This window comes from Vulpes vulpes, chromosome 2, assembly GCF_048418805.1.
Source record: "Vulpes vulpes isolate BD-2025 chromosome 2, VulVul3, whole genome shotgun sequence".
Taxonomy (NCBI): Eukaryota; Metazoa; Chordata; class Mammalia; order Carnivora; family Canidae; genus Vulpes; species Vulpes vulpes.
Window position 1 is genome coordinate 4,187,604 of NC_132781.1, and position 13,185 is coordinate 4,200,788.

Consider the following 13,185-nt stretch of genomic DNA (forward strand, 5'->3'; position numbering starts at 1 on the left):
CAGAGCAGGGAAGGCGTGAGCACTGGACACCTGGTCACCACAGCCCCCTAGGGACATCCCACCCCCACACAGGTGCTCAGAGTCCTAATGACGCTCTGGCTGGTCCTTGGGGCCTCCCGAGCACCCCCAGGATGTCTGGCAAGCTCAGCCCAGATCATGCAGCTTCTTAAGGAGCCCCGTGGGCCAAAGGAGACCAAGACCAGGACCCTGGGCGGTGGGAGAAGGGTCGGGGTGGTATGGGGTCTACAGAGGGTGAGCAACTTGTCCAGCTCACCCAGGACCTTCCTGGTTTTAGCACTAAAAGTGGCACATCCCTGGAACCCCCGCATGTGCAGGCAAACTGGACAGTTGGTCACCTGGATCAACAATAGGGGAGAGTCCCCGTCACTGCAGGGAGTCTCAGGCTGCCCTGGGATGGGAAAGGCAGGTGGGCTGGGCGGAGAGCCGGCCTCCTGGTCCCCGTGGGGCTGGCGAGTGAGGGACCAGCAGCACAGGGCCAGGCAGGCGGCGAGGCACGGGAAGTGAGCCCCGGGGAGGAAGGGGCCAGATTCCTGAGCTGAGGTCAAGGCCTGGAGAGGGTCCGGTCCAGAGAGAGCAGCTGCCGGACAGGGATGTCCAGCAGGGGTGAAAATGGGGACCATTTTAGTCTGGAGGAGGGACAGGGCTTCGGGGTCAAGGAACTGCCCCCCCCCCGTGGACCCTGTCCTCCTGTGCTCCCGGCAGATGTCAGCTGTGGGTGACACACCCCAGAAGCCTGGAAGCAGAGGCTCTACGTGGCCACTGTCCATCTCCATTGATTCATTCGGGCAAGAAACCCATTTACCTCCTGCAAAAGGAGCCAACCTGCCCCACAGAGAGGGCAGGGGACACCTGGGCTGGAACAGCACCCACCTTCCCCCGAATTCATGTCCTTGCAGAACCTCAGAACGTGGCCTTATTTGCAAACAGCATCTTTGCAGATGGAAGGTAAGGACGGGATGAAGCCACCCTGGATTAAGGTGGGCCCCAAACCCAATGGGAGTGCCAGGCAAGAAATCGGTTTCTTGTCTACAAGGACAAAAGCACAGAGCAGGAGGCCAGAGCCAGGCACAGCCTGCAGACACCCCAATCTTGGGCTCTCGGCCTCCAGTACAGTCACAGAATGGGGCACCTGGTTGGCTCAGGGCGTGATCCCGGGGTCCTGGGGTCAAGTCCCGCACCGGGCTCCCCGCAGGGAACCTGCTTCTCCCTCTGCCTCTCTTAAATAAATAAAATCTTTAAAAAGAAAAAAAAAAAAAAAAAGCACTGGGAGAGTGAATTTTTGTCGTTTTAGGCAGCCCCAGAGATCCCCTGGACACGCAGAGGCGACCTGGGGGTCGCGGTGGTTTCAAGCCAAAGGGCTTGGGTCCAGAACGCCCGGGCTCGCGCCCCCTGCCCACGGCACCTTCCGGAACCGGTCTCCTCCCCGTTCTCTAGGCACAAACTCGCCGGTGTGGAAATACTGTCAAATACTGACCAGTTCATAGGGTCCAATCTGATAGGGCGGATTTTAAGAAGAAAAACTTTATTTCCAACAATATAGGAACAGAAGCAGCTGGCAGCGCCTCCCCGTGGGAAACCCTCCCAAGCCTCCTTCAGTGAATAAATTAGGAAAGCTCTGCCCTTGGCTTTCCAGAGAAACGAGTGCTTCTGGATTCCCCGAAACCGGCGTCCCCGCCACCATTAAACAGCCCCCCACACCCTGCAAGCACCCCAGTGCCGGCTTCCTCTGGAAGGAAGGCCGGGCCTCCGGGGCCAGGAAGAGGAACACATCCCCCCTTCCAGGTTTGCTTTCGGACATTTATTTCAGGAAATACATTTTCAACTTTGTTATTTATACAAAAAGACGAATTTCTCAGGAGGCACATAGCAAAAGGCCACTGCGGAACAGATCCCAGTGAAAGTCACAATTTTTTCAAGGTCTGGCTACAGAGAAGGAAAGCGAGTCCACCCGGCCGGGGAGGCCGCCCCTCGCCCTGCGCCCCGCGCCCCGCCGCTGGAGGTGGAGGTGTCCTTCGCAATCTTGGTTTTGGCAAAAACACGGCAAGTCGGCAAGTCAACGGTTTCACTGAGGGGTCCTTCCTGTCTTGGGTGGGGAGTGAACACGTGATGCACGCACATCGTAGGCGAGCGTACACACACACCTCTGCACAGGCCTCTCTGCACCCCCTTCCTCCACTGTTCTCACGGGCTGCAGTGAGCCGGCGCGGGGGGGGGGGGGGGCGCGGCAGACAGACGTGCACCTCACCTGGGTCTCATCTCACCTGCCCTCTGCTGTGCGAGGGTCCCTGCTGTCTCTCGGGGGAGACAGAGGGTGAAGGAGCAGGACCAGGAGCGACCAGCACAGCCCTGCTTGGAAAATCCCGTCTGCAGCCTGACGATGGGCCATGTGCACCTGACTCCTGACCTCTCCTTCTCTGGGGGGTGGGGGTGTCTTTACGATGGGTTCTGGGGCGCAGGAGCCGAGGCACATTTAGGGCCATGAAAAGCTCCTGGGGTTATGGTGTCAGCAAGGCCTGGCCCGGGAGGGCTGCATGTGTACCTGGGGTGGCCGCCTGGGCATAATTTAACCAGAGCATCTTGGGCCAAAGAGGTGTCTAAACAGACAGACGGACACACACACTCTCTCCCAGTTCCCAGTTCCGTGGGGCAGTGCAGGGCAGACACCGGGGCCACTAGGGCCGCTCTGACAGGCCCAGGCTCGGCCCACAGCCCCCTCCTTCTGGCACAGTCACCTCCTCCTCATCTCCTCCACCAGATTCACTTGCTTGGACCTTCCCCAGAATCATGGGGGTGGGCTGGAGTGGGGTGCATCCGTTTCCTTCCCTTGAAGGCTCAATCAAATCCTGGGGGGAGGGGGGACGACGGAGAGATGGAGGCACACCTCTCTCTGCCTGACTTGTCCCCAGTTCCGGCAGAGGGGACGGCGGGGGATAGGACGCTGGCTCGTGGACGGCTGAGATAAAGGCACTTTCTGCTCCAGGACGGGCTCATGGGGGCTCGTGGGGGGGTGGGGGGCGGGCAGCAGGCAGCCAGTGGGCCTCGCTGGGTCTAAGCAATCGGCAACTTGCATCTCATGGAATCAACTCTTCTCCCGGTGGGTGGGGCAAGGGCAGGGGCTCTCTGAGTTCCGGGTCTGAGTTAGGCCCTTAGGGCCTGGGGCCGCGCAGGGAGGGGGTGGGAGGGGGTGGGAGGGGGCTCCGGGTCTCCCCCCCACACCACCCTGCCCCGATCGGAGGCTGTGGCGACCGGGAGCTGCGCCTGGGGATGGGGACTGACGTGGAATGGGGGGCCCCTCCTGCCCCCCCAGACCTCGGGGACAGCCAGAGGGGCGCGGCCTCTCCGAAGCCCAGGCCGGTCCAGGCCCCGGAGTCAGCGGCTAATAACGCGCGTACTCAGGAGGGCACACGGCGTGTCGTTACTCGGCAGCGTGTCAGGGGGCGGAGGACGATGATGAACGGAGGAAATGATATAAAATAAGACGGGGCACGTGGGCAGGCCTGGGGGTGGTGCTGGAGAGGACTGGGGGGCAGGGTCCCGGGGGCAGGGTCCCGGGGGCAGGGCGGGTGGGTTACATCTCCTGGGCTTCGGGCCCCTTCTCGTCGACGCCGTTGGACACGGCGCTGCTGCCCTCGTGCAGGCGCTTCACCCGGTAGGCCTCGAAGTGGATGGTGCTGGTAATGTCCTTAATGTTTTGCATGTGTGTCCTGGAGAGGGGGACACGACACAGGGAGGTCACAAGATGGGGCCGACCCCAGTCCCCACCCCCTGGCTTTCAGGGAGCCCCCCCAGGAGGGGCCAGCAGGTGGGCCGGGGCCCAGGCCTGGCGGGGTTGTGGGTGCTGTCTCCGAGGCACAAGAACACAAACGTTCCCACTGCTCGTGCCCCCGTCCCCCTTGTGTCCAGTCTAAGGGCAGGGGCTGGGTGTGAACTCAGAGGGGACAACACTGGAATGTCCTTGCTGCCACCTAGAAGCCCCAGGCCATTGGCCAGGTCGGGCGGGGGGGGGACCAGTGGTCCTGGGGCCAGGGCCTGAGCTGGTGGACCCCACTGGTCCTATGCTCGGGTTTTCCCTCCCCTGCAGCCCAGGCCCTCAGGACAGACTGGAAAGTGGAGGGGGGGGCGGTGTCTTCTGCTGCCAGGCTTTCCAACATGGTGGGGTCACCCCCCGAAGCCACAGCCCATCCCCCCAACTTAGAGGCCCCAAGAGATAGCCTTGTCCCTCCCCTTGACTTCATTCCTACATTCCTAGAATGCATCCACCTGCTGAGAAGTGGGGAGCCCCTGGTGCCACAGCGGGAGCCCCCCACCCCCACCCCCACTCCTGCTCTATAGGCTTAGGGGTGGCCGCCCAGGGGACACCAAGGAGCCTCAGCTAGGTCAAAGCAGTGCGGTCAGAGGACACTGGGATGGGAGTGGGGGACGCCGCCCCCATGCCTGGCACCAAAGGCCCCTGGGCCCTGAATCTAATGGACCCAGGCTGCAGAGATGAGAACCTGGCCCCCTTCCCACCCAGGTGACATCATCTAGAGGAAGAATTTCTACTTCCTGCTTCATTTCCATGGCAGTGTTTTAGGCCAACGGACTTCGGAGGTCATCCTGGGGGAGGTCGGGCCAGCTGCTGTCCAGGCCTGCTCCCCCACTGCCCACACTCCTCATTCAGGGGCCTCTCGGGGCCTTCAGGGGGCTAAGCCCACAGCCCACAGCCCTGACTCACCTGATAAGGAGGTCCCGAAGGTAGGCAAACTCACAGTGGGTGGTGTTCTCAACTGAGGAGAAGAGACAGAGGAGCTTTAATGTCACCCGAAGGCCCTCCCCAGCCCTGCCGCTCCCCTCCCTGAGGGGTTCTGGTGCCAAGAGGAGCCTGGGCAGGTGGGCACGGGAGTCACCACCCCACAGGGGAGCACTGGGCCCCTCACGGGCACCTGGCTCTGCAGATACGACCGTGGCAGGCCCCATGGGGCTCCTGTTCCCCGGAGGGTTCTGGTTGAGTGGTGACAGGACACAGGAACCCTCCACCCAGCAGTGGGCTACGGGCAGGAGGGCCGGGGTTGGGGGCTCCTGGGGGGGCTCAGTGGGTGAAGCATCTGCCTTCAGCTCAGGTCATGATCCCGGGGTCCTGGGATCGAGCCCCACATCGGGCTCCCTGCTCAGTGGGGAGCCTGCTTCTCCCTCTGCCTGTGTCTCTGCCGCTCCCCCGCTTGTGCTCTCTCTCTCTCTCTCTCTCTCTCTCTCTCTCCCCAGTAAATACATAACACCTTGGCCGGAGCAGTGGGGCCACAGCTCCTCACTGGGAACCAGGGAGGCTCCTGGGAAGAGCAGGACGTCCCAGGGGATCCCTGAAGCCGGGACAGGGTCAGGAGTCGAAGGTGGCGTCCTAAAGACCCTGTGCCCCAGCGGGCGCTCTCCCACACGCGTTAGCATTCACATCGCGCTCTGGCTGCAGGGGACAGCTCTGGGGACGTGGGAAGACGGGGCAGGGAGGGGGCCCCCAGGTCCCCCATGAGGACCCGAGCGGCACCCCCGTGGTGGCTGGGGGCGCAGCTGGTGGCCCATCTCATTGCTGGCCTCATCACTAAGCCGCATCACCGGGGTATGTGATTGTCGCGCACCGGCAGGCCGCTAACCGTCTACACCGCAGGAGGCGGGCACAGAGCACGCACGGAGAGGCGTCAGGTGCGGGGCGCCTGCATGTTTAATCCAATCTCCTCACACCCCACAAGCCAGCACCACGGCCCCTCCTCTGCGGTCTCAGGAACTGGGGCTCAGAGGGCAGGGAACGAGTCTGTCTCCCCGCCGCCCGGTAAGCTGCCAGGCAGGGCTGTGGAGAAAAAGCCCCAGTGCCTCTGCCTTGCCGAGCCCTTGAGCTCTAGATCTTATTCCAGTTGCTGCTTGCCTGGCTTCCGCCCTCCATGCGCCTCTGACACCCCCACCCGCACGGGGCTGTGCCTGCACTAGAACCTTCCGCCGACCGGCTCCCATATGGCGTTGCTACAAGCAGGGAGAGCGGGCGGGAAGAGCAGAGCCCCAAGCTGGGAGTGTGAGCATGAGTGTGGCTGCTTCCCCTGGCCTCGGCTTGAGTCCTCCTGGCCTCTCTGACCCCCGGTTTCCTCCTCTGTAAAGTGGGGGCTCAAAGGTCACCCACATCTCAGGGACTCGAGAGCATTGGATGAGCCGACTGTGTGCGGTATCACACCCCACCCAGCTCCCGAAGACACCCGGCCGTTTCCGAGGATGAGCGGAATATCTCAGGACGGTGCACCCCAAGTGGCAGGGAAGATCAAGGAAACAGGACCAGGGATGGGGAGGGACGGGGTGGGGTGGGGTGGGGTGGGCAAGAATGAGGCAAAAGCGCCTGCTGCCAGGGGCGAGCACAGAGCATCCCTCAGGTCCGCTATCAGCACACACGGTCCCGGAGATAAAGAGCCAGCCCTGTTCTGGGGAGGCTGAGCTACGCTGACGTAGCTCCTCCAGGGCCCTCGAGGGTCCTCATACAGGCTGCGGGAGCGGGAGACCCGCCACCTCGCCACTGTCCTTATAGGTGCCACCACACGGGTCACAGGATCTAGGGCCCGACACAGCAGGCCGGAGTAGGCCGCCAGGGGGCAGCAGACGCGTGTCCATCCCTGGGCTGCCCCCAAGCCTCTGTGGCCTCTGGCCTTTTTTTTTTTTTTTTTTAAGATTTTATTTATTTATTGGAGAGAGAGATCAAGCAGGAGAGCGAGCGAGCACGAGCACAGGGAGCGGCAGAGGGAGAAGCAGGCTCCCCTCTAGCAGGAAGCCCAATGAGGGGCTCGATCCCAGGACCCTGGAATCATGACCTGAGCTGAAGGCAGAGGCTTCAGGACTGGGCCTCCCAGGCGCCCCCCATGGGCCCTTCCTATCCCACACTTCGCCCTCCAGAGCGTGTGTCCGTGAACCAGCTCCTAAACAGCAAGGTTTCAAGACGAGGCGGAGCCAACACAGGACAAGCCCAGGAAAGGCTGGTTGTGGGCGAGCAGCTCCCCCAGAGACCCCCCCAGGGGTCACAACCCTTGGAGGAGGGGAGATCTGCAGCAGGCGGAGCCAGCAAACACCCAGGCAGAGGTGGGTTCGTAAAACACCATCCTGCACCCGATCGGCACCCGTGGGCACCCGAGGCAGGTCCGCGGGCCTCTCCAGGCCTCGCCCAGGCTTCAGCAGAGCAGGGCTGGGCCCTGGGGCTCCGCAGCGCGGCCTCCTGCAGGAGGGGCAGGCAGGCAGCAGGATAATGCCTGTGAAGCGGGCACGGACGGAGCCCCCTGACCGGCGGTTTTCACGGCCCTCACTTTCGCGTGTTTGCCCTAAAAGCTCCAGAAGTCCTTGGGACGTTCTGCATTTTACTAAAATCTTGGCCCATGGTACCCATTTTAAGGATGGTGAGCATGGAGGCCCTTGGGGTTAAGGGACTTGCCCAGTTCCACAGGGGGGCGAGGGTGGCGGCGGGGGGAGGGCCTTCTGGACCTTCTCTATACTGGGCCCTCGGCCGGGGATCGGCCCTGGGATCGGCCCCAGGATCGAAGAACAAAGCAGCCCATTTCAATCCATCCTTCCTCCCTCCTCTGTCCCAAAGAGGGAGGACGAAACAGAGCGGGTGGTGAAGAAACACCCGGGGTGGGGCCCACCTAGGGCGCCAGCACCTGACGGGGGTGAACTGTGCCGCCCACACCACGCCCAACGCCCAGCTCCTCGCTACTCGTGACGCAGAACTTATTTGGAAAGTGTTTTTGAAGATGTGATTGAGGTAAAGACCGTAACAGGGGGTCATCCTGGATCTCAGGGGGACGCTAAGCCAACGACAAATGTCCTTCTGAGAAGACAGACGCAGTCAGAAAGCTGAAACGGAGACGGGGGGCGGGGCGGGGGTGCAGGCGGGGAAGCCAAGGGACATTGAGGACGGCTGGCAGCCCCCAGGAGACAGGCCTGGAGGGACATGTCCCCCCTCCGGGCCTCCGCAAGGAACCCACCCTGCTGACGCCTTGACGTCGGGCCTCCAGAACTAGGAGAATCAATTTCTGTTTCAAGCCACCCGGTCTGTGCTAACTTGTTCGAGCAGCCCCCAGGGCACTAAGATGTGGGGGTCCTGGGAGCTTCTGCAGGGGGCGGGGCGTCTGGTTCTCAGAGCTGGACGGAGCCACAGGGCCCAGCCCTGTCGTAGGCCCAGGGAGGTGAAGCAAGGTGTCCAGGGTCACACCGCGTGGCTATGAAACACCAGCACCAGAACTTGGCAGGACCCCTCCTAGCTCCTTTCTCTCTGGGGGATTGGGGGAGAGCTCCAACAGCTAAGGGGGAAGCTGCCTGTCCCCCTCCCTGTGGCCGAGAGGGGCCACGTGACCCATGAGGTCCAGGAGCACCCAGCTGGGGCTCTGGTGCATGGGCTTCAGGTCAGCAGAAGCGGCTTTAGCTTTCCGATCCGCCGGGGGCCTCAGCGGCTTGGCGATTACCTTCGATGGTGCCCCATTTGGTTTTCCTTCCGAGGATCCTCTTCCCATTCACTTGGTACTCATGGTCACTGCCCACCACGGCGAACGGGATCATCTCCTGGGGGAGGGACAGGCGGCACTGGTCAGGCTTGTGTGCAAAGGCCGGTGTGCCCCCGGGGCCCCTGGGAGGAGCTGCCCCGCCGTGCCCTCTAGCAGGAATCGAGGGGCCCCTGGGCACGGCATCCGGCCCACCCACTCACTCGGAACTTCTCGTTCACCAGCCGGTCCTCCGAGTCCTCGTCAAACTCCTTCTGGGGGTACACATCGATGCCGTTGGACAGCAGGTCCGCGGTGATCTGGGGATCCAGAGGGGGGAGGTGTGGGCACCGTCCACACAGCCAGCTGGACCGCTGCCCCCGCCCCGGATCCGCTCCCACTGTGACCTCCAGAAAGTGAGGGGGCCCAGCTTGGGGTGAAGGGCGGGCTCTGCGGGGCTGGTGACCCTGATATTCCAGTTCTGGAGCCTCCTGGGCGGAGGAGGGGCAGCTGCAGGCCCAAGTCCTAAACGGCTCCCCGTCCTGCCTATCCAGCCACATCGCACCCCGAAGATGGCAGCTTGGGGTTGTCGAGTCACCCTCGAGCTCTACCCGGAAGCCCTCTGTCCTGGTGGGCCCCGGATGCTGCGCAGGCCCTCTGCAGCCCAGCACGCACCTGCCCGTGTCAGGACTGTCACTACCCTTTGTGGCACCAGCTCCTGCAGACACAGGGATACTCCTGTGCATGGCCGTCGTCTCTGCCCTAAGCACAGACCCACCGCCGTGCGCAGGCTCCTCCGCCAGCCAACACGGCCATGGCAAGGGCAGTCCCCCCTCAGCATGCTGGGAGAAGCCCCACACCTGAGGCTGTGGGCCAAGGCCAGGGGGCCAGGCATGCGGAGCTTCGGGGATTAGACAGAAGGGCCTCCTGGCTCACGCCCACCGGGTGGAGGGTCTACAGGGCCCAGGTGCCTCGAGTGGCTCTGACATGTGGCCTGCGAGGAGGCAGCAGCCCCGGGTGCGCCCGCCTGTGTGGACGGCAGGCTGACGTAGGGGAGGGAGATGCGGCCCCTGTCCCCTCGGTGGAGACCACCCCCTTTGCGCTTTCTCTTCCATCTAAGAAAAGCCCGGCATGCCGTGTCTGACGGCCGTGTGGAGGCGGGGAGCCCTACCCGCTGCTTGAAGTAGACCCTCTCCTCCAGGGTCAGCGTGTCGGCCTTGGCGATGACGGGAACGATGTTCACTACTTTGCTTAGGCGCTTCATGAACTCGATGTCCAGGGGCCTGAGGCTGGAAGGGAACGGCGTGGATGAGTAGGGGCGGCGGGGACGGGGACAGAACGAGAGGCTCCGGCTGGAGCTGAGAGAGGGCCCTCAGGGTGCCCGTGCGGGCTCCCGGGGCGGGGACGTGCCAGCCCGGCCAAGGCCGTGACTCGAGTGCCAGCCAAGCCCTGAGCAAGGGACAGGAAAGGGGCAGAGGGGCATTCCCTAGACACGAGCCGGGCCGGGCCGGGCAGGCTGGGGACAGGCCCGCTCTGAGCACTGTCCTGGCTGGGGTGTCCTCTCCGAGAGGGCAGCTGGGGCTACTCTTGCTCCGAAGGCTGCGGGGCTTCCCTTGGGAGGGACAGGCAGGAGGAAGCACCCGGCCAAGCCTCCGGGACAGGCTGCTGTCCACGGCGCCCCCAGACCCGGGCCCACCGGCTCCAGCGTGCTGCAGTCTGACGTCGGTTAAGGCCCTGGCCCTCAACAGCCCCCCGCCACCCGGAAATGCGCCCTGAGCAGGTGTGGGGCAGCATCGCGGGGCCCCCGAGGGGCAGGCACCCTCCTCCCACCCTGGGGCAGAGCTGTGCCCACTCTTCCCCCCGCCCCGGCGAGAGCAGCAGTCACAGACACAGCCCGGGGTCCTGAACCAGGCTGCACAGAGCCGCCCTGACCACGCGGGACCGGGGACCTGGAGAGGCAACACCGCGCAGGACTCACGAGTGGCCGGTGGCGGGGATGAAGTACAGGCAGCAGTGCACGCGCGTGTCCGGGATGCGCTTCTTCCGATTGATGTTGACCTCTTCCTGCAGGTACTTCTCGTACTGGTCGTTGATGAACTTCATGATGGGCTGCCAGCTGCGCGGAGAGGCCCCGTCAGGCTGCACCAGGCGACGGCTCCCGCCCCGTCCCCTCCCGCAGGCTGCCAGTCCCCCGATTCCCCGCCGGGTACCCAGCCTTCCAGGTACAAGGGCCGGGGGTGTTGGGCTTTCTGAGCAGAGGCCGCAGCCTTCCCTGAGCTCCCAAACCAGCCTCCCATGCTGACCTTTGACCCCAGGGGGAGGGCGAGGGCAAGATTCCCAGGGTAACTGCATTGGTCTGGGATTTGGGGGCCTCTGAGGCCAGGAGCAGCCTGATGGGCTCTTACCAGTTCTCGTTGTTGATATGGTCCCCGAACCCCGGGGTGTCGATGACGGTCAGCTTCATGCGGACGCCTTTCTCCTCAATATCTGCACAGAATCACAGCACCCACCAGGCTCAGGGGGAGACTCCGGACCCTTACAGCCCCACCCTGAGGCCCCGGGGTCACATGGGTGACCAGCGATGACCCCCCTCCCCAGGTGACGCCAGGGAGACGACCGCCTCCAGCAGCAAAGCCCAGCAGGGGCTGGTGACGGTCGTCTTGGGCAGCTGCTTCCCATGGTGGCAAACTCAGTCATCTGGGGCACGGAGGGGGGCTCCTTCTGACCAGGGCCTGCAGGGGTCCTGGAGAGCATCCCGACCCAGAGTTCCAACATACCCAGCCCAGGGGATCCGACTCGGCACTCCCAGCTCCACCCCTGGCACCCCAGCCCCACCCCAGTGCTGACCGTGCGTGATGGACTTGATCTCGATGGTCTTGGGGATGCGCTCCTCCGAGGTGGGCTGTACCGACTTCCGGCTGATTTTGGATTTGAAGAGGGTGTTGATCAAGGTGGACTTCCCCAAGCCGCTCTGCCCTGCGGAGAGGATGGGAGCCGGTCAGTGGGCCCTGCGATTCAGCAGCACCTCGGCGCTGCCCCCCAGCACCCCTCCCGTGGGGGCCCCGGGGCAGGGGGAGCTCCGGAGGCAGGAAGGTCTGGGATGCCCAGGCAGTGGCCCAGCTCTTGTGGTGCCCTGTAGCAGGGCAGGACCCAGAGGGCCCAAGAGGAGCCGAGATGCAGAGCAGCCTGGGGGAGGCCATGTGGGGGGGCAGGGGCTCCATGCACCTCTCCTCTCCAGAGCTCAACATACCAGGAGGCTCTGCAAACCTACCACGGTCTAACCACGGCCAGGCCACCCACGCTGCTGGGTTTGGGTCCAAAGACCCCAGGGCCGGGCTCCCAGTTTCTGGGGGTCATCTGGGTGGGAAGTGCAGGCACGCTCAGCATAAAGCCTGCAGCCGGGCAACCCCTGGGCTTGGTGAAAAGCCCCTAGTCGGTTCCTTCTAGGGCAGGACAGGGGCCCCTGGACGGTGGGCAGCTGGGGCCTCACTGCCAGGGACGGGACACCCGCTGGCTGGTCCCCTAACTGCAGACCCTGCCGCTGAGAGGCTGACTGGCCAGGGAGCCCCCAGGACGTCAGACCACCTCCTGCGTGCCTCCCAGGTGCCTGGGCCCCAGAAGCGCTCCTGGCCTTGCCATGTGCCCCAACGTCACTCACCGAGTCCCCTCCCTCATCTGGAGGACAGAGGGTGGAGGGCACGGGGGTGGGGGGGAGCTGGACTAGGCTGTGACTGGAAGGCCCCTCCTGCTCACGAGGGTCATGGATCTAGTCTAGGGCACAGAGCCCAGCGTGGGGATAGGGGGACCCAGCTGCCTGGCTCCGGGGGCCCGCCCTGACCTGCCACCTCGGGGTTCACACAGGGCGATCCGCCTCACAGACCGCATGCAGCCACCCCGGTTTTCAGAAGAGGAGACTGAGCCCCAAAGCCCCCGGTGCAGGGTCCCGGCGCGGGGCGCAGACTCACCGACCACCATGATGTTGAACTCGAAGCCCTGCTTCATGGCCTTCCTGCGCATCTGCTCCAGGATGGAGTCGATCCCCACGTAGCCGAAGTCCGCGGGGGCCTTCTCGTTCCGGGGCGCGGGCGCCTGCTTCAGCCCAGCGTCTCTGGGGGTGTCGGCCATGTCGCCAATGCAGCCGGGAGCTGCCTCAGGGGCTGTGGGGGGACAGTGGGGGTGGCGGGGGTCAGACACAGGCATCTGCAAAGCACCTACACCACCCCCACTTCTCAAACAGGGAAACTGAGACCCCTGTGGAACACCCCAGACCTAAAGGCCGCCCTGCACGGTGCCCTTCCCTCAGCTCCAATACAGCGCTGACCCCAGCCCTCCTCTTCCCAGCCTCCACCCTGCCCCAGGGCACCCAGGTGGGCCCTCTCCGCCTCCAGCACCTGGCTGCAATAGGCCCCAGCACCTGCTGCAGCCTGGGGGCCTCGAGACCCTTGGGGCCAAACAGCTGAGTGTCTGGGGCCAGCCTGTGAACCAGGACAAAGGAGGGGACAACCTTCTTGGGATTGAAAGGAGGACCCGAGTCCTCACTATCCTGCCCCTCCTGGGCAAGGCGTGTTCAAGCCCCGAGCAATGCTCCTCCAGGGGGGCCCAGCTGTTCCCGGCAAGGAGGGCAGGCGGAGAGGGCTCCGGGGCAGCTCCCTGCCCCCCACCCTGGACTGGGCCCCGCGGGCTCTCCTCT

At 64.1% G+C, this 13,185-nt stretch overlaps 1 protein-coding gene across 10 annotated transcripts in view; it reads right to left on the minus strand.

The window, feature by feature from the left end:
- Nucleotides 1-1,526: 1,526 nt before the first annotated feature.
- SEPTIN9 (septin 9) overlaps nt 1,527-13,185 on the minus strand; it is a 144,791-nt gene continuing 133,132 nt past the window's right edge. For all 10 annotated transcript variants that reach the window (XM_072746523.1, XM_025999847.2, XM_072746524.1 and 7 more), the window contains 9 exons: nt 12,461-12,652; nt 11,343-11,471; nt 10,901-10,982; nt 10,474-10,611; nt 9,667-9,784; nt 8,720-8,815; nt 8,481-8,577; nt 4,736-4,787; nt 1,527-3,725 (listed from right to left, as the gene is read on the minus strand). In XM_072746523.1, coding sequence (XP_072602624.1) covers nt 3,590-3,725; nt 4,736-4,787; nt 8,481-8,577; nt 8,720-8,815; nt 9,667-9,784; nt 10,474-10,611; nt 10,901-10,982; nt 11,343-11,471; nt 12,461-12,652 — 1,040 coding nt within the window. In that variant the 3' untranslated portion in view covers nt 1,527-3,589. The remainder of the gene's footprint in view (nt 3,726-4,735; nt 4,788-8,480; nt 8,578-8,719; nt 8,816-9,666; nt 9,785-10,473; nt 10,612-10,900; nt 10,983-11,342; nt 11,472-12,460; nt 12,653-13,185) is intronic.